At 36.8% G+C, this 25,674-nt stretch overlaps 1 protein-coding gene across 3 annotated transcripts in view; it reads left to right on the top strand.

Moving 5' to 3' along the window:
- The first annotated feature begins 2,478 nt into the window (after nucleotides 1-2,478).
- GABA-B-R2 (gamma-aminobutyric acid type B receptor subunit 2) overlaps nucleotides 2,479-25,674 on the top strand; it is a 159,095-nt gene continuing 135,899 nt past the window's right edge. For all 3 annotated transcript variants that reach the window (XM_089244337.1, XM_089244338.1, XM_089244335.1), the window contains exon 1: nucleotides 2,479-3,905. In XM_089244337.1, the coding sequence (XP_089100463.1) occupies nucleotides 3,621-3,905 (285 nt within the window). In that variant the 5' untranslated portion in view covers nucleotides 2,479-3,620. The remainder of the gene's footprint in view (nucleotides 3,906-25,674) is intronic.

The following is a 25,674-nucleotide window of genomic DNA, read 5'->3' as shown; positions in this document are numbered from 1 at the left end:
GAAATGGGATCTTACCGGTGCCGCGTGGTGGGTGGCCGAAGTTTGTTTTCTGTCGTTTTGCAGTCCAGGCGCAAATGTGAGTCGATCTCCCATCGTAGTGTTGTGCATGGAGTTAGTGCTCCCATCAGTATTAAGATTTGTCAGTGAAGGGTAATGCTTGAATATTTGTACAGGTGTAGGCAAGACCGCAACTAGGGGAGAGGTCTGGTTCCCCAGTTTGCTGGACAAGGAACGGTGCACGGGGGACCAAACACCTTCCATAGTTGCGGTCCTGCCTACACCTGTACAAATATTCAGGCATTACACTTCACTCACAAATCTTAATACTGATGGGAGCACTAACTCCATGCACAACACTAGATACGCACACAGACGGTTAGATATATCAAGCAGGCATAGAACATGTAACATACTTTCGGCACAACTCATACCTGAAAGCGTATAAAATGACAGTAAATTGCCCAATGACGGCAGACCGGAATCGTGCTCCGTGTAAAGGAAAGAGAACCTATGGTACCACTGTATTTTATTTTGTTAAGAGTATGTTAAAAGTTCCATCACAAAACCGTTTTAATGTACAGCAAACATTGCAATTCACCTTGAGAAACAATCAACCTTGATTGCAGAAACTGGACACGTCTCTGCTTTATGACAAGCCTTTCTCAAATATTGATTCATCTAGTAATTTTTATCGAATTAAAAAGAAAACTTTGCAGAGTGTAGATTCCTCAAATATTTCTGAGAAGAAACTAAACATTGTCAGTTTTTCTTAAACATTTGAAAGTTCATCTCGCATAATTCAGTGCAATTCTAGAACGTACTGAAAAATAGTTACTGTGCATAAGGAAGGCGTGGTTTTCATTTGAATCTGGCGAAAGAATTTTAATTAAAAAGGTAAATTGATTGATTATTTTTTCGTTTATTTTTTAAATTTAATTAGGTAATGAGCAATATAACTGTGAAAAGAGCAGATGAAATAATGGGAAAATTATGAGGTTATGTTTTTGAATTTTAAGGTAATATTTTCACGTTTATTGAGTCATAAATGCTTGCATATTTTCAAGATTTTTAGGTCGTACAAAACCGAACACTAGTTATCAGAAACCCCGAGTCCCGATATGATCGCATTAAAAGGCGTGGACTGTATTAGCGCGTGCATTGAAACCACTCGCATTTAAGGACTCTTTTGGCATTTTCTCTTAGATTAATCATTCATTTTACATGAAATGGTTCAAAATCTTTGTGAAAGAGAAGTAGAGATGCATCTGGAAATAAATTAATCTGGCTCGAGTGCCAGATACTCAATGGAGATGCATTTCCATTGGCACGAGACTGTTTTATGTTAGTTACTAAACTGTTCATCAGCTGAATCCGTATTCTTTTAGCGAGGCAGAAAAATCACGGAACATTTTTTTTTTGTTGGCCGAAAAATTCGTAGGCCGAGGAGTTCGTTAGCCGAGGTACCACTATGTTTTCAAAGGTTTAAGTCTGGATGATAATCTTTTAGCATGTCTGTTTTCCGACATTCACGGGAAACAGTCATGTTCTCTTGATCTCTTCATTCTTGGTCGGTTTTCCTACTTCGTATATTTCTCGACTAATGAGCACACCGATTTACCTCCGCCTCCCCCCCCCCCTCAGTTTCCCGAAGAAGTAGTGAGTTGCACGGGAATATTTTGTTAATAACAGTAATTGCATAACAGTGTGCTTAGAGCTTTTGTATCAGATTCACATTTAGTGATTTTATTCATCCTGAAATCGGTTCGGGTGGTCGTTTTGATGTGTCTGCATCGATTGAAAGGGTCGTCGAGTCACGGCATCGGGGGAACAAAAGCCAGCAACCCGATCGGATTTCTTTCTTTTTTCCTTTTCCGAACGTTACACGAATGCTATTGATTCGCGTTCCAAGTCGCAAAATTTGTCGTGCCCCGGATTACATTCGGACTGAGATTGTACGGAACGAATGCAAAGCATTGTAGTTGAGATTCTGTGGCAACCATATCTTATATGGACAAGTTTTTTTCCCCCCTTCGTTAGATTCAATTTCTTGTATCTATTTTCGACTCAGTCAACCGAATACCTTAAAACAGGCTCTAATCAATTCATAATGAAGCTTCAAATAGAAATTCACGCGATCTATGCCTATGGAGGTTCGTCGCGCCCAAAAACCCGAGTACATAGGTTTTGGAAATTACGCGAATTCCATAGAAAGAAATTATTATAGATATGAAATGTGTAATCCAACACTACTCTCCAATTATGCATCATTATATACGTGGGTATTATTCTCTTGAATGACTCGATCGTGTCGTTACGCTTTCACCGGCGACCGATTCTCCTTTCGAAGATACAATATATATTCTTTATCCGGAGCAAAATTAGCAGGAATCGAGTGCCCGGGCATCGACTGCTAAAGAGCGCCACCTACGCGGTTTCGAGTTTGATCGGCGAGCCTTTGCAGTCAGTGCTGCTGAAAAGGGTCCCCGACGAGGCTGGTCCTTGTTTGCGCGTGTGTCCCTGCAAAGCTTCTTTTTACCGTTTTTTTCTAACCTTTCCTCTTCTCGCGAGCCCGAAAAATGTTTGCTGGGAGACCGACGACCACACGGGATCTCTCGTCAGTTTATTAACTACTATTATTCGAGACGCGCGGCTGAGCTGTTTTCGATTATATAGTCGAGGATATCACTTCGGCAAAAAAAAAAAAAGATGAGTAAATAATATACAAGCGAGTGCTACTTTCACAATCAAACGTCTGAAAAGGTGGAAACGTCTTTTCTGGAAGAAAACGAAATGCCGTCACCGTCAAAGCAAAAGTAAAAAAATCTGGTCTTTCGTTGAAATGTAGGAAACATTCTCCGCAAGAGGTAATGATTTGAATCCATTACGTGATTAAGAAGTGAATAGAGAGAAGCCAGTTCATTCGAACGTGTCAGATACGAGAAAATTAAACTAGAAGCCGTTACGAATATTCACAATTTCGATATTTGCGATCGGAAGGGAGAAAAAACATTTTCGCATCATCATCATCTCAAAGCGACAGAAAATTATTTAGATTTAAGTGAAATGGGTAAATTTTCCATCGAGTCGAGGATTAGCGTAGATTTATTATTTGTCACACGAGAAAGGACGTGAGCAAGACTGCGTTTCACAAACTCCGTTTTCTTATTTTGTCAGCTGAAAGTCACGGTTTCTTTGATGTAATCTTCATACACGACGAAGATGTCTCTGCCGGATAGAGATGGTTCATCCGCGGAGATCAGCGTAGTAACCCGAAAATATTGTTTCTGAAGCTACGGAACTTAGAAATGAGTTCAACATGGATAATAGAGGCAAGTCGGCTATAACTGAAATGAATTATCGCTTTCTGACGAACGAAATATTTCGGACGACATATTTCCTTGGCAGTGAAGTCGGATCTGCCAAGAGGTGTTGCCATATTGGTGATACGAATCTTCCCAAGGTGGCAGGCTTCCCGTCCTTGACAATGGGAAGCACAAACGGATTCTTCCGCCGCACTTTTTAATGCCATGTAACTGCCGATTTGAACGTTAACAAAAAATCGTGGGCCGAGAGAAAACCTACCACCGTGAACTCGGATCACTTCGCGTTTGAGTACTGACATGCAAATGTGGGTGACGTCGGACAAGCTGTCATTGATGGTGTGTATCGTTCAGCTACTAAAAATCCTCATCCTCCTAATATCGTTTATGATCGAACCCATGTCTCCCTCGATACAGACGAACGTGTACATCGGGGGTTTTTTCCCCACGTCCCCCGATATACCAGAAGGTGCTATAGGACGGGGCGTCATCCCCGCCGTCAAACTCGCTCTCAAGCACATCAACAGCAGTCCGCTCATCTTGAAAGATTATCGACTTTCAATGGAATCTTTCAACGACACTATGGTGAGTACGAATACTCGTGACTGTTGGAGTTAAAAAAAATTGAGGCGATTAAAAAGAAATATTTAAATGTCTCGATACTTCCAAACTCATATCTCCATTTCTATCTTTTATTTCTATTCCTATCTTCTATCATTAAAATACATATGAAACGTGACGAGACACCATATATTTATGTTCGGAGGAAAAAAAAACCACGCGGGGCCATTAACGTGGTGTTAATTATAGTTACGTGTAAACGAAGACACGATGTAACGAGAGCAAGTTAATAAAATCAATCGTGAACGAATAACACATTGGGAATAAGCATTTTCCCGCGGCCGCTAAATACTGTTGATCAACTCGATCTACAAACAGGAAAAAAGAAAATTTCTCGAGCAACTGCTCGTCCGCTCTAAATGTTAAGACAAACAGGGAGAGGATCGTTCTCTCGAATAATAGAATTATATAAGAAAAAAACAACACCGTAGGAAGAAAGCAGAGTCTTGATGCATGCGTGTTCGAAAGAATATACGGATCGATAGCATCTTGCCGGTATTTGATACCACCCATGTCCTTCTGGAACGAACGATCCGCCTCTTCATTTCGTTAGAAGAAAAATCCTACCTTATTTGGATCGGACAAAATTACGTTATCACTAAAGGAAAAGCTCCTTTCATTCACTCATTTTAGAGCGCGGTGAAGTTTGTTGATCGATAATCTAATATTTGTTTGTTTCTTTTTTTTAGAGGTGAATTATACAATTCGAATATTCTATATTCTCTCTGGCTTAACCAGTTTGATGTCCTAACGTTATCGACTGTGTGACATTAACTGTAGTTATTGTACCACGCCGTACCACGTTGGGACTGTTAATGACAAGGCTACGGTACATATTCCTTGTCGAAGACCGTTGCTTTGCAAAATGCCGTGCGAATTAAAATCACATCACGGATTATAATTATTATTAGAATCATTATCACCCGCAGAGGATGGAAAAAAATGGAAACACTCCACATGGGAGAGATTATTAGAAGACTTAAAAAAGGAGTAAATGCATTTTTGATGAGCTTAGGGCATTTTTTCCTATAAGGGGGTTCACTCACGCAATTTTTTCGAGTACAAAAAAATAATATTATGCCCGATAAATGCTGTGATAAAAAAAAACTAACAAAAAAATAAATTAAATTGAAATATAAAACTTTTTTTTATAATTTCTAAAACAATAAATAAAAGAGGAGGGGGGGGGGAATTGAATATGTGCGAGAAAAGAAGACCCTTCATGAAGACCCAAAGCAAAGAAAAAATATTGAATAACAGAAAACGAATACACGACTAATGAATAAATAATATTGACGGTCGTCGTTATTTTTTCCTTGGAAATAATTATCGACTTTTATTGCTCAAAATAATTCAATTCAAACTGAAAATAATTCAATAACAGGAGTAAAAGACAACGATGGCCAATCAAATTACATACTTTCCTTAGTTAACTTAATTCTGACAATTCGACTGATTTTTTTTAACGAGAATATATTAATACGAAGAAGTGATGCAGTAAGAAATTTTTTTATTAAAAATAACCTGCAAAAATTTCTTTTCAAATTAAAAATCTTTTAAAATAAAAAGATCTTTCAACAATGAGTTAGAAATTTTATTCTGATAAGATGCGAGTAGAAAACAGGGAGGAGGAAAGCTTCATCATGTAACTTTCTGCGAAAAAACATTCTGCGTTGCGAAAATAGCTTGAACGTAGCCGTAACACCAACTCAGGGACGGAACTAGATGGGGAGGGAATGCGGAACAGCTGCCCCGGGAAGAAAATTTTATGAGGGAACAAAGCACCGTCATAAAATCATCTGATTTTACAGTGGTGGAAGCGGCAAAATACTGTTTGCTCCCCCCTCCACCACAAAAATCCTAGTTAGCCCTGCATCAAAAATTGTCGACCAAATATAACTAAATTAGGTCAACTTTTATGTCCATCAAAATTACGATTGGCCTAAAAAAACACGATTGGGTTCATAATTCTCTAAGAGAGATAGTTCAAGAATTTGAGATTATTGATATTTGACATAATTTATACCTGATAATTTGGAATCTACCGATGCATTTCGGTGAAAAATAATTGCGCGCATACACACATATAATCGATATAGTTTTGTAGTAGCATTTGCTGGGAGCAAAAGCGCGACTGTCTTTAGATGGTGCCAATTTAAAGATCAATATGAACTCGAGCAGACATAACACAGAGGGTGAGGGGATATTCCGTGGTTAATCTCTCTTCGTTCAATCAATCCCGAAAATGACCTGAACCATCTCAGCGTCGGAAATTTTACTTTTTACGAATATATTTTTTATCTTAATTGTAATAAGTAATGTTTATGGCATAATACGTGTAGTATTAACCCTTGAATGCGTAGCTTTTGCAAACGTGCTCTTATTGACGTTCATTACTGCAGCCAGTTTGAAGATAAATATTCAGACTCGAACTTTGCACATAAGGGGCTGCGAGGTCATTTTATTTTAAAATTTGAATTGGCTGGTAAGCGTCCAAACTATAACAAGAACAAACTCTTCGTTTGTTGCAGAGTATGTGCGAATGTGATTTCGCAAGTTTGTTAAAATATTTTGTTCGCATTTTTTTTTTTAAATCTTGGACCGATTTTTTTTCTTACCATAGTTTGAGTCACAAAGAAAGTAATTACATATTTGAAATGTAATATTACTTCAATACATCTTTTTACGGGCGATTTTTGAAGATAAGCAGAACAATTTTAAATAGTTTTTTAAATTGATTTTCACATGCTTTCTATACACAGGGTGTCCTGTAAGTGCTAGTACGGCCTTTATCTCGTCAACCGTCAGCCACAGGTGTGATTCAAATTTAAAAAATGCTCAATAGGATCCAAAAATTACTCAGTACCAGTTTTGACGGTGAAAAATTACTATCGTTTATGTTAATATCCGATTGTTTATTTTGATTGATTACTAATTAATTAGTTATATTGACTACTCACCATCACGCCTGTTAAAAAAAAGTACAGGCAGAGTAAACGCGAAATATTTACCTCCACGAAGGGCCACAACTAGGGGGGAACAGGTGGGTCCGGTGGGTCGAGCGCCGGACCAGAAGGGGCGCAAATTTCACCCTTTAACTTCTTTTTTTCACCATCACAAGGGCGCACCAAAATGCATGCTTGTTCCGTCTGACCAAACATCTAGTTGTGGCCCTGCTTCCACGTACCAGATTAAAATAAAGATTCTCGTCTCGAAATAGGCCCACTCCACCTGTGACGCGTTCCCAAACAAGGCGACGTTAACACGACGTTGTCACGTTCCATAATGGGCTTGAAAAAGAACAACATCAATGAAGCTACCGAAAGCGACTGAACTCTAATACCAATAACGACCCAAATCCGACGATCGCGATACGAATTTCAAATTGTTATCCTATATTTCTGATTGGACGCCCATGACTCGATTTATCACTTCATGATTATGCTATCTCTTTTGACTTATTTTATGTTTTCACCTTTTGCCATTTTTGCCCGTTTTAAGGAACTGTGTTGAAAAATAATCCAAATTTCAAAATGAAGGACCCCAGATTAACTCATCCTTAGGGAAAAGCTTCGATACCTTGCAAATGATGGGAGGCGGGATGAATCTGGTCATGTCATATCAGATTTATGGTTGATTATCTAATTATTTCTACTAATTCTTAAGAGAACTATTGAAAATTGTGGATAATGTCAATTTTTTAGAAAAATCAAAAGAAGCAGATCAGGTTCAAGATGCAAGACGCTAAGCCTGTATCTATACCGATGGACAGTGACGTCAAGCTGATGAAGAAGATGTCACGATTGGAAAAATGATTTGGAAAATCGGAAATGAAAGAATTCATTCCATATCGAAATCTTGTTGATTCTCTGATGCATCTGTTGGTAGAAGCTAGACCTGACGTCACGCACGCTGCGAATTTTCTCATTCAATTCGACAACAACCCTGGAAAACGTGATTGGGTTGCAGCGATAAGGATTCTGAGACATCTCAAAGGTACACGGGATCAACGTCTCACGTTCGGGAAACTCCTTGATTTCTTATGTTGATGTTGACTTGGTTTCCGGCATCAATGCCAAGAGGTTATAGTTCTAGTTATGTCTTCGCATTTGCTGTAGGAGGTGCTATGTGGAGGAATCACGAAGCAACAAAGTGTTCCATTAAAAATAGTAGATGCCGCCGTGTACACGGCGTTACCAGAAGAGGCCGTTAAAGAGGTAGTGTCTTTGAGAAATTTCTTCCGAGAACTGTTATACCAAGTTCATTGGCTGACCACAAAATAAGGATTTTGTATGCATTTGTGATATGGTTACCGTCCGTGGGCTGCTTCATTGATTACTTGAAGTAATCTCTCAATATACTTTGTCATATCAGGGGAACCTCTGATGAAAAACAATACGATATTGACATTGAGTTATATTCCGTTTACTAAGATTTTAGAATATGGAAATTGTCATTGTCTTCAAAAATACGATGTTAGGTATATATAGAAGGAAAAAAAAACAGTAGAGTATCTTCCGGATTCTAAAGGTGTAACACTACACCTTTAAGAAAGTAAGATCATTTCACAAATTGAAAACTTAATTAAATTAAATATTTTAAAATCGACATTTCGGGAGAATCTCCCGTTAAAAGTTAAGATTCGTTAAAAATCATTGATTTTTTTTTTTGAAAATATGGCGCATAATTTAGTTTAAGATAGTTCGAGTTTTTTTTTTTTTGATAATTTTGAACTTCAGAAATACACCAAAGTGTAATCTACGTATTTACGAAAAAGAGGGGAGATATTTTTATAATTGTCGGAACGTGCCAATCAATCAATATTCGTCAATGACAGTAAGTTGGCTAGATTTAGCACTCTCGGCGGCATTGACGAAATATCTCACGTCCTTAATAGCCTCTTATTTTGGCATTGAAAAGCCAAGATATATTGTGAAGTTGCTTTCTTAGTAAAACACTTCCCCTATACCCCTTGCTTTGCACCTGAAAACCGCAATAAAACGTATTTTAAAAGAAAAATATATAAATTTTATTAAGTAATTTCATATGTAAATATGTTTGATGATTTCATATAAAATGAAATATCTGTTTCGTTATTTTTTTCATATACATACTTTTTTTTCGTATTAAACTGTAACAGAAGGATCCTAGTTCCCTTAAATTCGTTATCTCATTCTAGTACTGTATTTCTGCCGCTGTGGTTGTCGAGTGGTCATAGTCACGGACTCGCGTCGCGAGGTCCCGAGTTCTCCCCTTTAAAAAGTCGAGCAACAGACCTACAAACAGTACAAATGTATAATTCAATCATAACACATCGCTCACTTCACTTCTGAAATATACATGGCAGCACCGAAAAATCAAACGCAACACTACATACGCACTCGGACTGTTAGGTACACTTCCAGCACAGCTCACTAGGTATTAAATCGCCCATAGATGGTGATAGACCTGAGTTGTGCTCGGTTTGAAAGAAAGAAAGTACCGTATTTCTAGTTGAACTAGTCTCTCAACAGCCATTTTGTATCCGGCATGCGATACATCAATTCTTATGGATTTTGGGTGTAGAGAATCTGATCTGTTTTTGTGTAATTAAATTTTTTAACTATTTTTTAAAAGTTTTGAGTTGCTTGTGTGGAGATTTCGTGTTTAGAAATTGATTCATAAAATTTAATCTGTGACTATATCCTAAACTATTTGTAATCATACATACTACACAGTGAGTCTGTAAATTGGAAAGCATTGAATCACAAATGTCAGAGGTGAGTGAAACAGAAGAAAGAGTCTTCAGAAAGAGTTCAGACATGATTATGACACATCACACCAGTTCATAGAATAGAAGGACCCGAATGATTTGGTTTTTCGATTTAAACCTTTCTAAACTGCGAGTTGAATTTTTGAGTTCTAAGTTGAAAAAAATGACGCCTTCTCTGCAGAAGGAACAAAGATTTCAAGTTTCAGATAAAGAAGTAACTCTGTGTGTGTGTGTGTTTCGATATAAAAGGACTGATAGTGGAAATGGTGTTCAATATAACACACAGGAGGGGGTTTATTGATTCATGTAAAAGCAGTATTATTGTGTAATGGTAACCGCTTTCAATGCCTGTAGCTTTTGCAATGAACATACTGTATGAAGGCATGGCTCTGCGACTGTGGGCAATCAGATATGAAGATCATGAGTGCAGATATGCTGTGATGGTTGCTTTCCTTTTTACATGTTTAAAAGGGGGGGGGGGATTCACAAAATACTGCTGCTTCCTTTTTCGTCCATGTTACAGCCGAGACACCAAAAGCTATTTCGAAGCCACGGAGTGGCCAGAAAGAAAATCATATATCACTGGAAAGTATAATATACTCCACTTGTTGAGCCAAGTAACAGTGTAATTTCATCTTCACTTCATACCTAAATGGGTCTAATTGAGAATTTCGTAACAGCTCTTGATAAAGGTCAGTTTTCTAATCATTTGAAGGGAATATTTAGTGAGTGAAGACCGAATATGAACATATTTGTTGGACATTAAATCAGAAAAACTTGGAAAGATCCGACTTTTACGATACCATATTGGGGTCAAGGTCGGTTTGGGTCCTCGCATTGCGAGTCCGTCACTATACTTAACTGGAAAACATCAGTAAACTCTGAGAGTTTTTTTTTCATTTATTTAAAACCAGTCAATATTAGCCAATATTGCATTTCTTTATTGTTACTATAGTTTTGTATCTCAAAAATCTGACATGGGACAGAGAAAAACTTATTTTTTGTACTGACTGAATTCAGCAGCCCAAAATTAGGTAAATTGACCCATTTGCTAAACTGATACACAAAGAAAAAAGTTTCACTTTGTTGACAATAGTGTTATATTACATTATTATTTCACTTAATATGAATGACATATTATGTTACTAATGGTATTTAATCAAAATATAAATGAATTTTCTGTTAATTTTGTAAAAACGTGTTCGAATTCATGACATTACTGAAAAAACAAAAATATAAAAGATATTTGCATAAAAGGAATCGAAAAGTGTGTCTCTGGCGTATTGATTAGCGCACTTGCCCGGTATGCAAGGGGACCCGGGTTTGAATCTGGTGGAGGCAAGTCGCTTTTCTTTCCACATATCAGTTTCGGCATTAACATCCAGAAAATTCAATTTGTCAGATATTTGCAATATTTTTATCATGGTATTTATGAACCTCGTTTTAGTGCGTTTTAATGGCCAAAGGATTTGGCCCCTTTTAAAAGAAAAATATTCAACGGTTCTTATTAAACATACCAAACACATTTTGAAATGTTGCCGCTGTGGTGGTCGAGTGGTTATAGTGCCGGACTCGTGATGCGAGGATCCGGGTTCGAACCCCACAGTGGTGGTCGGCTGAAGTTGGTTTTCTGTGGTTCCCAACTTCAAGGCGCAAATGCGAGCCGATCTCCCCGTTAAAAAGTCTCGCCACAGAGAGCAACAGTCCTACAACGGTAAAATCATTCAACCATAACACTTCACTCATAGTTAGTAAAACTGGGGGCAGATGACAGCACTACACATAACAAGCATTACACAGAAACAAACTTTACGTCAGGTTGCACTACACGTACACGCACATTCCCGCATGTACAGATTCGTTGGGGGGTTCCGCGGGGGGGGGGGTTCATGTGTGGTGTAGCAGTAGTAGGTAGGGGCTCGGGGATCCATGATGTTCTTAAGTCAGCCACCTCGTTGGGCAATTTGCCTGTTGTGGCGTTGTATTTGTATTTGAAACTACGTATGCAAGAGAGATTATTGTTTTCATATTTATCATATTTATGCAATTATTATTCACCGGTAAAAGTATAGTGAAAGTTTACCAAAACTTTACCGAGAGACGATACCGTTTGTCACTTTCACCTTCACCAAAGCACTTTAGAAAAAACTTTTGCACCGCATTGCGTGGCACTTTGAATAGAATGTGGTTCGAAACTTTTCTTTAATGATGTCAACGCACGATTTTTCGTTTCCGCGAAATCCTCGACATGCCACTGAAGGACTGGTCGAACTGGTGCTTAATTTTCTGGTTCGGAGATTCTTTATATCTCATAGGACGTTTGTGTTCGCACCGCGCGAGGAAATTTGCATTCTCAATTTGCCGATCCGTCTCATCGATAGCTCGTGTAACTTTGAAAGCAGACGCATTCTTCGGATGCTTCTTTTCGCTTCTATGGATAAATAAATGACGCGAAGTCTTATTTCCGTCATCAAATAGCTGTTTCGAAAGCTACGCAACGAAACGACTTCCACCCCTGAAGCACACTTGCTCTGTCTTCTGTATAATCATAGAGTAATAATAGTATAACTTCTGTCTATATGGATATAACTCTGAGGCACGGCTCGAATTTTATGAAACAAGTTCGAAACTTCCGTCAAATCATCTTGAATATCAATTTCTTTCTCACGTGATCCCCTCGAGCCTATCATGCAATGATTTCATTTATCGTCAATACACGATGGACAAATACAATTACACAAGTATATTACGAAGAGCCAAAGAAATTTTACTTGGCATAGATAAGCATCTTTAGCAGTTTACCGACACGATGAGACGTCGATGAGTGTCACTGGAGCAATAAATATCGAAAATGCTTACACATATAAATCTTTAAAACGCAGCACCAAAACTGTGTGTGTTAAATATGTCCCCCTTAATTTTGAACAATGAGCTCCAATCGCAAAACCATATTTTCTACAGTTGAACGTAGTGATTATGCAGAAATATCCAGCACATGGCGCCGAATCGTGTCCCGTGCAATTATAGCACATTATTCAAAATGAAGGGGAACACATTGAGCGATTTTAGTGCACACATATTAAACATTTAAATATGTGGCATATTCAATTACTTTTCATAATTGCATTTGTAATTGGTTTGCTGTATTTTAAAAATCTATGACATCCATATTTGTTATGGACATCTTCCTCAGCCTTCTTGTTGGGCATTTTGGCTGTTGTGGCCATAGACTTAAGATATAAATAGACCGCGCACGCTATTCATAAAACTTGTCGAACGTGAAGAAAAGATGAGCAGTATTGTCGGGGAAAGAACAGGTTCTGCGCTATTACATTTGGCGCGTTTTCGCAGAAGCTAGGATGTTGCTGTAACGAAATTTGACTCAATTCGATCAAGTTGATGAAAACTTTCCTTCATTTTTTCAATGAATTTCACTCATTTTTATGTGAAATATTTAGGGAGTATCAGATTTGAAAAAATAAATTCTATAAAATAAACAAATATTGGAAAACGGAATTTATTTATTTTCCATTAAGTGATAATTCTTAATAATTTCTTAACACATGGGTTTTTAAATTTTAATTGAATATATAATATTTGAAGGAAGTGAATATAAACAGTATAAATTTCATGAAATAAATTTTTTTGGCACAGTTTTTAATAGCTTTCTAAATATCTATACACACACAGGAAACAAAATATTGTATACAACAAATATATAATGTTTATGTTACTGTAAATTTGATAAATCCGTAGTGCGCGTTATCTTCAGAAATTATGCATAATAGTTGGTAAATATATGCATAATTACCAATATTTTTAGTAAGTTTGATGAATTTCGTAGCATTTATCACTTTTTACGAATGAATCGAATAATTCTCAAAATGAAGTTAGTAAGTTTAATGAATATGGAAAAAATCCATGCTGAAATATCACTTTATTTCAACAACTTAGTTCTGTCCGTATGAGATGCGTGCACTACACATATTTCGCCATAAAAATTAAATTAATAATAAATGCGAAGATAGAGAGAGATTTTTTTTTCATCGGCTTAGTTCATGTTGGCTTTTGCTGTATTTATCAGCATATGCAAACATAACCGTTACGAAGAGGGGTAAAAATACTATTATTTTTAGAGGTTGTTATGCATTTTTATGCAAAACTGCAATTGTCTAGAGGGGGGGGGGGGAAGTTTTCCTCACATTCTATTTAAATAGAATATTTTTCATAAATTTCTCCATCTGAAAAGCATATTTTCTTCCAAGTTGAGCAAAACTCGAATGAACTCACTAGCTCGCCAAATCTCGCCAAATCTTGCGGAGACGTATATTTCAGTTAAAACTTCATAAAACTCACAATTTCAATCATTTATTGCCAAAAATTCTATTAAAACATTTAATAATGATTCATGCCATTTGAATTTTACCAAAACTTGGAACTTTAATTGAATTAAATCCAAAATGGAGTCGTTAGAAACTGAGATTACGTCAGAAATCCATTGCATCGTCAATTTAATATTCCAATTTTTAATTTATAAGAAGGGGAATAAGCAAAAAAGTATTCCTTTGTGAAAGGATAATGTTCCTCCTTTCCTAAACCGTTCAGAACATCTGAAAGCTGCACACGTGGTGACCATTCTAATGAAAAATAAGACAGCACTTGGAGATCGTCATACGAACAGCCATAAGGAAAGCATTGCCAGCGAGATTCCCTGACCAGCCTTTCGACCGGAATCACGTGACTCCGGATCTTTGCTTCACATTGTAACCCCTCGCGCGCACTCTATAGTATTATTACTCTGTGGTTGTGGCCTTGAATTTGTATTTGTGTGCTCCAGCGCCGTCTACCGACGGATTTGTGTATTATTTTCTATTTAACAAATTACAAGAGTATCATTTGAAGTACCGTAGACACGGGTTTTACTTTGGCCCACTTTTATAAAACTCTTTTTGTTTAATCCTATGCTAGAAAACAACAAATATAGTCGAATCCCGTTATAACGAACGCGAAGAGACCGGAGAAATCACTTCGTTGAAACGAAATTTCGTTATAAAGGAATTCCAGGTTGACTTAACATTGTTCCTATGTAAACTTTTTTGGGGGGATTAGAAAAGTGTTCGTTAAAACGAGATTTTCGCTATAGCGATATTCGTTAAAACGGGATTCGACTATACTTAAAGATTAAAGATAGTTTTTAGATAGTTCTCAAACCTTTCTCTGAAGACATAAAAATTCCTCTTTCATATATTTTTTATGAAATTTATCTTTTAGTTTTGGACAAAAATAGCCCACAAGTTAAGAATATTTGATGTGTGACAAAGCTACCCTATCTTAAAACACTGTAAAACATGCTTGAAGTAATGAAATATACTGGTTTTGGAGGAAAAAGTACAATCACGCATCAAAATACACTTTAAGACGTATGATTCCAGTTTATAAAATGCTCAACAGGCGTTCAAAAATTACCCTGTACCAATTTTGAGAGTGCAAATACAGTGTGTAACAAAATAAAAAAATCTAAATTTTAATCTGTCCCCTTGTCCTTTAACTTCCAATTAAAAAATTGTTTCCCCGTTTTTCTTGATGCCAAAAAAAAAAGAAATCCGTGTTTCTAAGTGTAATATTCACGGAGGTATTCAAATTCGAAAAACGGAGGAAATTTGAGAAAGAACAGCGTTAAATGCGGAAAAACCGTTACCAGCATTTAACGCTGTTCTTTCCCAAATTTCCTCCGTTTTTCGAATTTAGATATCTCTGTGAATATTGCACTTAGAAACACGGATTTGTTTTGGTGGCATCAAGAAAAACAGGGCAACAATTTTCTAGTTGGAAGTTAAAGGAGAGGGGGACAGTATTAAAATTTAGATTATTTTTTATTTTGTTATACACTGTATATATTTGCACTCTCAAAACTGGCACAGGGTAATTTTTGAAGGCTTTTGAAACACATTGAATTCTATATCTTTCTTAGTTGGGGGGGGGGGGAGGAGGGTCATTTTCTTAAATAAATCTCAGTTGTGCGAGAATAGTGAAACTGGCCAGGTCAAAACGTCGTATAGACGAGGTTTCTCAGTGTATATTTTATTAACTTCATGCATATTTATTAAGACGTGTTTCATTTCTTGCATATGTTAAGTCCTTAAATCAATTTATATTTGAATTCTCACAGATATATTTTGCATAAGCAAACCTTTTCCCCCTTAAATTTTTTAACACTGAAATTGAACATTTCTTTTCTATTATCTTAAAATCTGCAGCGGGCCGTACTTTGCCCATCACTCTTCGAGAAGAGATGGTCATTTTCGAAAAAGAAAAATTCGACAAAATATACCTTGAGTGGAATACCAATGAGTAACAGCTTATTGATGAGAAGCGACCTATCTTATCGAAGGTTCGGTAAAAATGGCGAATGTTCTGAGAGAAGACAACGCAATTGTATCGACGGTGAGATCGGAAAACAGCCAAAGCAGATTTGGCGGATTCTAAGTTAATCTCTAAGCCCAATGGTCATTTGAGGCAATTGGGCTTGAAGATTAGCTTAGACGCCGCTAAATACATCGCACTGAAATGATGCTTCTGTTCGTCATCTTTGCTACCATCCAGAGGCCGATGTCTGAAACTCATCGCATCGGGATTGCCTAAGAAGAAACATCGGGTATCGTAAATGAAAATATCGATCGTGATGTGGACGTGGATTTTGTATTCATTCATGTATTTAATATATTTCCTATTTTATCTTTATCACGCTTTTTATTGCTTTCATCATTTTTAAAATCAGTTTTCGCTTTTCAAGCATCAAAGTTTTTGAGATGCTTTTATTTGTTTATTTATTTTTATAACAAAATGCCCGAATCTGGAAAATTTGATGACAGAAATGTGATGAAACTTTTCGAACTTCCCCACCCGAGTCAGTCTATCATCCCGAAAGTAACTAGACAAAACGTTTGCGACGTGATTCGTCACGCATTGCTGTCAGTGACAACGTTGATAAAGAGATCCTTAGTGAAAAAAATTTGCTTATGGAAAACTGAAAACTCTCGTTCTGAAAAATTCACGAACACTCCCCGGTTTTTCAGAACGTTTCGTCTCTATCGCCTCAAAACTATCGAAAATTACGAAGGAACTCGACGGGTGGCAAGGCAGGAAAGAGAGGAGCTACGTGCAGAAAACGCTAAACTGGGGACAGAAATCAAACTTGAACGTGAACTCGATCGTGCAGAAGATTACAACAGGCGTAATAACCTCGTTATGCTGAATTTTCCCACTCCCCCTTCCATCGAACAATAACTGGTGCAGGAAGTTTTTGGAGCCTTTTTAACAATTGAAAATCCAAAGAGTATCCTCATCGACGCAGCGCACCCACTCAAGAAATCGACGATCGGGTGACGATACTGTCTCTTTAATTTGTATAACTTCAGGGACATGAAGCGATCAAGTGCTTCTGATCTTAATGGAATCATCATCAAGGAGGAATTTTCGAAAACCACGAGAAGAATCAGGTAAATGCTACACAAGTAAAAACATTAATGAAGGTAAGTCAGTGTAAATTATACGTGACCTCCTTTATGGTGATTATGCGATTTTCACGGATGACCCTACAAACTATAAAATTTTGGAAATTTCAAATGACCCACCAAGAAAAAAAAAATGACTTGACAGCCCTCTAAAAACTCAAAAAGTTCCGAATCTGCTAATATCACTCCTTTAGTGTGTGTTTGCGCGGTGTGGTGTTAGTATTATTAGTAGTTGGTTTTTTTGACTGAAACGAATTCATAAATTTAGGTGCAGTAAATGAGAAACGATTTTGAAATAGATGTTTTTTGTTTTCGGCAACTTCAAAATCATGTTTGAATCGCGTTGCTGTTCTATTTGTTTTTTTCCCTGAAGCCAATTTTTATTTTTCGTCGCAAATTTTATCGTTCGCTATATATAATTGCCTGATGTCTAGTGTGAGACAGTTAATTTTTCTATCGTTTCCAGTATAGGCTTGTGTTAGCATATTTCTTACCTTGCTATATGTGTTACTTAGTTGTATGATATTACAATGGTATGCTCCACCCCACGCACACAAACCATAAGTTATAATTGAGAAAACCCAAGCGTAAAAGACATCTTCAAAAAATCCTCCCCCATCAAATGATTGAGCTTGTACAAAAGAGTTGTGTAAAATCGAATTTTTTTTTGTTATTTTATCGCAATGAATATTCCATTTCAAGTCATCCTGTATTGTTACCCCTAAGTATTCGTATTCATACACTCTTTGGATTCCTTGGCAGGTGCAGTTTTGTTGTGCTTGAGGATGACAATATGAATTTTAATGGGGATTTCTGTGTCGGAATTTAAACCTCTCGTTTTAGTAATCTGATATTTGGTCTTTTGCACGTTCAATTCAAGTTTGTTTGCAACCATCCACTGATTAATACGTCTAAGATCATCCTTTGTTTTTGTTATTAAAGTTGTTATGTCGTCATCCTTTATGTACTGAGCTATGTCATCGATAAATGACATTAATTTACCTTTTAGTTTCAGTTTACAGAAATCGTTAATGTAAATGGGAAATAGTGTGGGACCCAAAACAGATCCCTGGGGGAACCCTTTTTGAACCTGGAGATAACTACTAATTTTTCGATTTATAACTACTACTTGTCTGTCAAAGTAATATGTTTCGAACCATTCCAATATTTCAATGGTGCCTTCTCTTCTTTCTTCTCTAGTTTATACAAGACTTTATGCGACTATAAGGCCATCCCTTGTATACTTGACTAGTAATTTTAAACAATATTTGATAAATACAAGTACTTAAAGATAAATTCAAAAAATAGGTCCAAAACATATGAATATTTCAAGGTGGGGTAGAACAAAGAAAAAATAGATTTAGTGTTAGCCGGGGTACACCACGAAGAGGACCATCATGGTGCCAGTATGATAGACCTAACCTTTGTTGCTCGAAAAACTTATAAAGGAATTCCCTATTGATTTTGAAGTTCTAAGTGAACCGGGTTCTGACCATCTACCTATTCTATTAGAATTTTTTATACCTACTGTCTCATAAAAACAATCGTTCTGAGGGGACAATCCCAAGAGTTATCTAGAGGGCTGAGTCTTGGAAACTGCATTCGCAACAATCCTGGACTCGCTGTTAGATGACCTGGAACCGGTGGCTAATACAGAATCTTTCATACACGCTATTATGACACCCGCCCGGTGAACCAATTTAATCACTGAATCGGTGGGGGAATACTAAAACGAGGTCTTTCTCACCAACCTTGGTTTGATTTGGAGTATATGTCTGAGAGAAAAAAAGTTCGAATGGTTCTAAGGAGATCCCTCAAAAATTCTAATAGTTACGAAAATAATACAATTCACCGCGCAATATTAAAATAATATAAACTTTTCTGTAAAATGAAACAGAGACATTATTTTAAAAATTTTAAATAATAAATTATTCTGTACAAAAGACTCGAAAATTTGTGAAATTTCAGAAACTCAATCATAAATATCCCAAGTTAAATACCATCACTTGTCAAGTCTGGTGTACTTATTTTAAAGATAATTTTGAAATGAATGATAGTTAATCCACAAAATTCAGCCGTTTAATATTAGCTATGATTTGTCATTTTCGGACTCTGAGTTTACGATGGATGAACATGATAACGTTATCAGAAATCTTACGCTGGGTCAAGTCCATGGATCTGATCTTGTTATAAATGAATTCTTTCATGGCATGAACGATTGTTCCCGGGGGGGGGGGGGGTTATGCTCCTTACTTACAATAATGAAACTTAAAATAAACTCCTTATGACAATAAAATTTTAAATACTACGAATATTCTGAAATCCTGCGTAGAGGTTCTGATAAAAACAATTCACAAAAACCGTGATTCAACTAACCCGGGGAAACTACCGTGCTATTTCGCTAGTATCAACGTATCTTATTATTTAATCTCTTTTAATCTCTCATTGGCTGGAAACTAGACAAATTATGTCTTCCGAACAGGGTGGGTTCAGAAATGGGCTCTCATGTACTGACCAGATTTTCATTCTTAACAATATAGTTATTTAAAGAAAGCTTTTGAGGCAGGGCAGTTGCCTCTATGCACTTTATGTTGAATTTAAGAGCGCATTTGATAGCATAAACACACCATCTTATGGCAAATTCTCCAGAATTTGGGTTTATATCCCCTAAATTTATAGATCTCTTGAGAGACATGCACTCCAAGGCAACAGCAAGGGTTAAGAACTCGATGTGGTTTGACAGATGCCTTTCGAGCCGCTGTGGTGGTCAAGTGACCATAGTGACGGACTCGCATCACGAGGTCCCGGGTTCGAGTCCCACCATTACCGCACTGTTTGTCGGCTGAAGTTGGATTTCTGTGGTTCCCAACTTCGAGGCGCAAATGCGAGCAGATCTCCCCGTTAAAAAGTCTCGCCACAGCAAGCAACAGGCCTACAAGCAGTACAAGTATTTAGCCATTACACTTCACTCACTTGACTTCTGAAATATAGATGGCAAGACTGAAAAATCAGACACAACACTAGATACGCAAGCAGACTGTTAGATACACACACTTGCACTTCCAGCACAACTCATTAGGTAGTAAATTGCAGTGGTGATAGACCCGAGTTGTGCTCGGTGTGAGAAAAAAATGTCTTTCCAATCAAGCGTGGGGTATTACAAAGAGAAATTTTGAGCCCTGCGCTTTTTAGCATTTATTTTGTGGAATTAGTAAGAAGACTGAATTCTTCAGATATTCCACCCCTCAGCGTCTCAACTAATCAGTTTATACATTGTTTACTTTACGCGAATGATACCGTGATTCTCGTTGATTCGGCAATAAATTTTCAAAAGGTAAATCGACATTATTTATACATATTGTGATGACTATTATTTGGAGGTCAATGTACAAAAATCTTCGTTTTCCGAAAAACACCAAAAACAAAACTGAAAACCTGACATTTTGACAGACAACTTCTTAATGCCTTGAATGAATATGTACAGAGTGATTCAAAACTCAACGTAAAAACTTTTAGGGGAGGTATAAAACACAAAACCAGAATCACGTAGGAATGTATGACCGGAAACTTCAACCTGATCTGCTGGAGGATAAACCAAAATGCAGAAATGACAAGCCAATGAAAGGTGGAAAAGCTCTTTATTTAGCGATACCTTACACGAGGACAGTACGTGTACACGTTAAGTTTCATAATAAGTTCTCAAAGTTCTCACCATCCACAGTTATGCACGCTTCACGCATAGATTGTCGAACCCTTTCAAAAATAACCGGCATTTCGCGGACGTTTGCAGCTGCGACGAAGATTTTTTACCGCTGTGGTGGTCAAGTGGTCATAGTGACGGACTCTCATCGCGAGGATCCGGGTTCGAAATCCACCGTCGAGACAGTGGTGGCCGGCCGAAGTTGGTTTCCTGTGGTTCCCAACTTCGATGCGCAAATGCGAGCCCATCTTCCCATTAAAAAGTCTCGCCACAGAGAGCAACAGGCCTACAACGATAAATTATTCAATCATTACACTTCACTCATAGTTAGGAAAACTGGTGGCAGATGGCAGCACTACACATAACAAGCATTGCACAGAAACAAACTTCACGTCAAGTTTCACTACATGTACACGCACATTCCAACATGTGCGTGTACATGTATCCTCCATTTTTTAGAGGTTCCGCAGAGGAATATGGACGAGGTGCATGTGTGGTTCAGTAGTAGTAGTAGCTGTGACGGAGATTCTTGCGACATGGATGGTATTCTTGGTTTGTCATTTCTGCATCTTCGTTTATCCTCCAGCTGATCTGGTTGGGGTGTCCGGTCATACATTCTTATGTGATTTTGTGTTTTCTACCTCCCGTAGAAGTTTGCAAGTTGAGTTTTGAATCACCCTGTACACGTAAGGTGCCATTTTCTGGTTCTGCAGCTTTTCTGAAAGAAGAGTTTACTTTCTGTGCCAAATAAGAGCATGCGATCGCATCCCTCTGGCCTGCTCTTGTGAAAAAAAAGATTTCCCTTGCTTCAACGGTTTCAAAATTGTTGAAAAATCTAATAGCTCCCACATTAATGTATGACTCTGAGATCTGGACTTCCAGCTATTGTGAGAGTTTAGAGGGTGTCTTCTGTGTATATGAAGAAAATATTCGTTTTATCAACATATATATATATATATTTAGAAGACACCAACGAATAAGGCAAATACACAAAAAATAATAAAAGTCCTAATGCATTTCAACACCAATGGGTAATTATTCGTTGGTGTCTTCTAAATATTCTTGGGCAAAGTGGATCAACTCTTCTACATATATATATATATACACACACACACACGCCTAATTATATGATAAGAGCAGAGCTCGAGCAACCGCAGACTTCGGTACTCATTAAAAAAGGTTGTTAGGGTTTCATTTATGAATATTGTTATGAGTTATGTATTATGCAACTATATAATAGGTCTTGAGAGATAAGAAGCATAACTTGTTAATACATGGATGGAAAATTTTTGAGCGTTCGGGGTAATTATTTCTCTGTCATGACTTGAACATTGAGACTTGAGGACATACATACTTTCTATCATAAATAATTACTCGCTCAATCTGTGCAGGAAGATATGTACAGAATCGAAAACTCAACGCACACTACAAAGCAGATAAAACAACTTTTTTTTCTCGAGGAATACCTGAATTGTAATATTGATAGCAAATTCAAACGAGTTTTCCTCCAGGGGCTCTACCATCCCCCCCTCAATGCTTATAAAAGGATATCCGAGAGAAACTGACGTCTAATGCTCGCGATTACTATAGGTGTCTATTCCGAGACCTCATTAGAGAAAAATACATGTTCGAGAATTGATATATTTAATTGCGAAAGACTTGCATCAATTGTGAAGCAGTTGGTACGACGCGCAACTGAAAGATTCATAGATCGAATCCTGCCCGTTTTTATCGCAACTTTTTCCCCTGTTTTACCTTACATCTTCAATTTTTTGAGCGATTATATTTATTTATTTATTATTGACTTGCACTCAAAGCTGTTATTAATCAGAAAAAAAAAGTTTTTGTTCATGAAATTTAGAGATTTTTTTTCCCAACGTGTGAGATTCCAAACTCAATTTGCAAAGCAAAAATTTCAATCATTTCAACACATATACGCTATCAATTTTTTTTTTCATTACCTATTTTAAAGAAAATAAAATTTATTACTTTTGTTTTTAATGTTAATGTTGTTTCTATGGACATAAGCAAGTCCACAGGAAACCTTCAGAAATATTTTTTTTCATGAATTTCTTGATTGATATATCTAAACTGAAGGATCCGAAGGGGAAAGAAAACGGGAAATTTTTGTAAAAATCAAATCCGAATCTGAATTCGGTCGGTAAAAGGTTAAACGTCCCGATATTCCCGGAGGTGTGTGGGATCAAGATGCGCTTGCTGCAGGGGATGGCGTATCAGCCAGCCGCCCCACACACGTTTTATTACTTTGTTTTGGGTATAATTTTTTTTTGAATTTCTTTCAAATTATTTATTTTTTTTAATGTCTTGATATACATATTACTGATATTGCAGTCGAATCCCGTTTTAACGAATACCGTTATACCGAAAATCTCGTTTTAACCAACACTTTTCCAATCCCCAAATGAGTTTACATAGGAACAACACTAAAACCCGGAATTTCTTTGCAACGAAATTTCGTTATAACGAAGTGATTTCTCCTGTCTCTTGGAGTTCATTATAACGGGATTCGACTTTAATATCATTATCATTACCATTAATTTATATTGTTTTATATATGTAATTTTGTGTTCTTCCTTTATAATTTACTGGGGGGGGGGGTCTTTGCCCCCTGACGCCTTCGACGTCCAACCCTCCCTCCAGCAATAAAGCGTGCTATACAATGAGTAATGAATATCAATATGCAATGCATATATTAAATCACGACCATCACGATTATACAAGATCATTGCAAGAATATTATACAAGAAATGGTGGGGGGGGGGGGGATTGCCAAGGAGACGACTTGTCTCATACTGGCAATCACAGCATTATAGAGTAGATATTCGCAAAATTCAGCACAATTATAACAAATAATAACAATGATTATAAATAATAAATGAAAGGGGAGCGGACAACACAAAATACTGTACATATAGTTGATGGTGGCAGTTGTGGTGAGAACGATATCAATGGGTTACATTAATTCCTCATATAAATTGTTACAAGAATGGAAAAAAGGTAATAATAATTTTAAATTAAAAAAAAAAAAAAGCTTGAAGAAATTAAAAACGGATTTGTAATGAAGGTGATTAAAATTGACTTGACAAGAAACAGCCTGTGAATTTCGGACAAACAGAAAAAAAAAAAATTCAAATGAAAGGGGTGATGAGGCGAATATTCTAATAGACTCGTTCTATGCCAGTGATATTACAGAGGTATTTTTTAAAAATTTTCTTACAGAGGTCGGTATAGAAAATGAGTTCTGACTAACTTCATTGGGTAAATTATTATGGAAATTTGCAAGTGAAGTGATAGGTGAAGTGTTTTTTCTGATTGTTTTATTAATCTTTGGAATTCGGTAAATATTTGGAATATATTGGGGATGATCTCTGAAGGTGTTAATAGTTAAGTAATTTTTTTTTCAAAATTAGGATAGACTTGAAAAAGTAAAGGTGCCGTAATGGAAGGATATTTAGAGACCGGAAAAGCTCGTGAATTGATGATCTATAGCCATTAGTGATTAATCTGATTACGGTTTTTTCAAGATAAATCGATGGATATAAATTTGTACAGTCGGAACCCCAAACTGATAATCCATATAGCAGATGAGAATGAAAAAATGAGTAATGCAAGGCCAATAAACACGATGAGATAATATAAGGTTTGAGATAGTGAAGTCTGTAAATACTATATGTCGGAGTTTAGAATAAATATGTTTACGTATGATTTCCATTTTACATTCGAATCAATGAAAACTCCTAGGTATTTGATGGTATTTACCTGTTACAGGGAGCACCGAATCAAAATTATGAAACATAGTATTAATATACTTTGTTGAAGATCAGATTGCAAGGAAGAATTATTGTATTTAGTTTTAGTAACATTTAGTTCAAGACAGTTGGCTGAAAGCCAATTCCAAATTTTTATTAAATCATTGTTAATAATATCCATCAGAGATTGGTAACCTTTTGTTGCATAAAAATTCAAACCGTAAGGTTACAATTTTAAAATACTCAGAACATGTATCGACTTGTTAGAAATTCCTCGGAGGAACGTTTACGAGGTGGATGTGCGGGTTTAATTGTAGTCATATTACCATAGTTAATTGTAATGCAATGTAAATTGCTTTGTAAGGTGAATTGTCAACCTTGGGCCAATGGTGTTCCGGGGATAGATTGCATATATATTTAAACACATGTAATTTTTTTTTTAAATTCAGAAAATAAATGCTCCCTCCGGGGAACCCCTGTATGGCGAATGATATTCGCCGGGTCGGGGTAAGTAACTCATATTACCATCGTGAAGTTGTATTATCCGCGTCAGTAAAGATTAAGAATGAGAAAGAGTCAGTATCATATTCGAGTGAGTGTTGTTCTTGCTTTGCATGCTTACATAACATAAAAATTCAAGCATTTACTATCTTTACTTCAAAATATGGGAGACACGAGGCAGCACTAGTAGAAGACGAAATAAGCACAACTCTAACAACATAAATGCGTTAGGGTTTAACGGTGCCACATACACACGCTCAGAACACACATTTCGACATGTATCGATTCGTTGGAAATTCTGTAGAGCTGGGGTTCCCAAACTGTGCTCCAAGAAGAGGTAGGAAAATAAATAAATAATTTTTCCCCACACAAGCACTTCAAAAATTTACACTTACATTAGGTTAAAGCTGGGAGCTATGCTCTTTTTGAATCAATGGTAAGCAAATATTTTTAATATGATAAAAAATGTATCGGGAGTTTTGTTTTTGAACTAAAC

The sequence above is a fragment of the Pholcus phalangioides genome, unplaced genomic scaffold (genome assembly GCF_987345545.1).
Source record: "Pholcus phalangioides strain wild (caught in Gottingen) unplaced genomic scaffold, Ppha-v1.0 ptg000015l_1, whole genome shotgun sequence".
In the NCBI taxonomy this organism is placed as follows: Eukaryota; Metazoa; Arthropoda; class Arachnida; order Araneae; family Pholcidae; genus Pholcus; species Pholcus phalangioides.
This window is presented reverse-complemented; position numbering and strand designations above follow the sequence as displayed.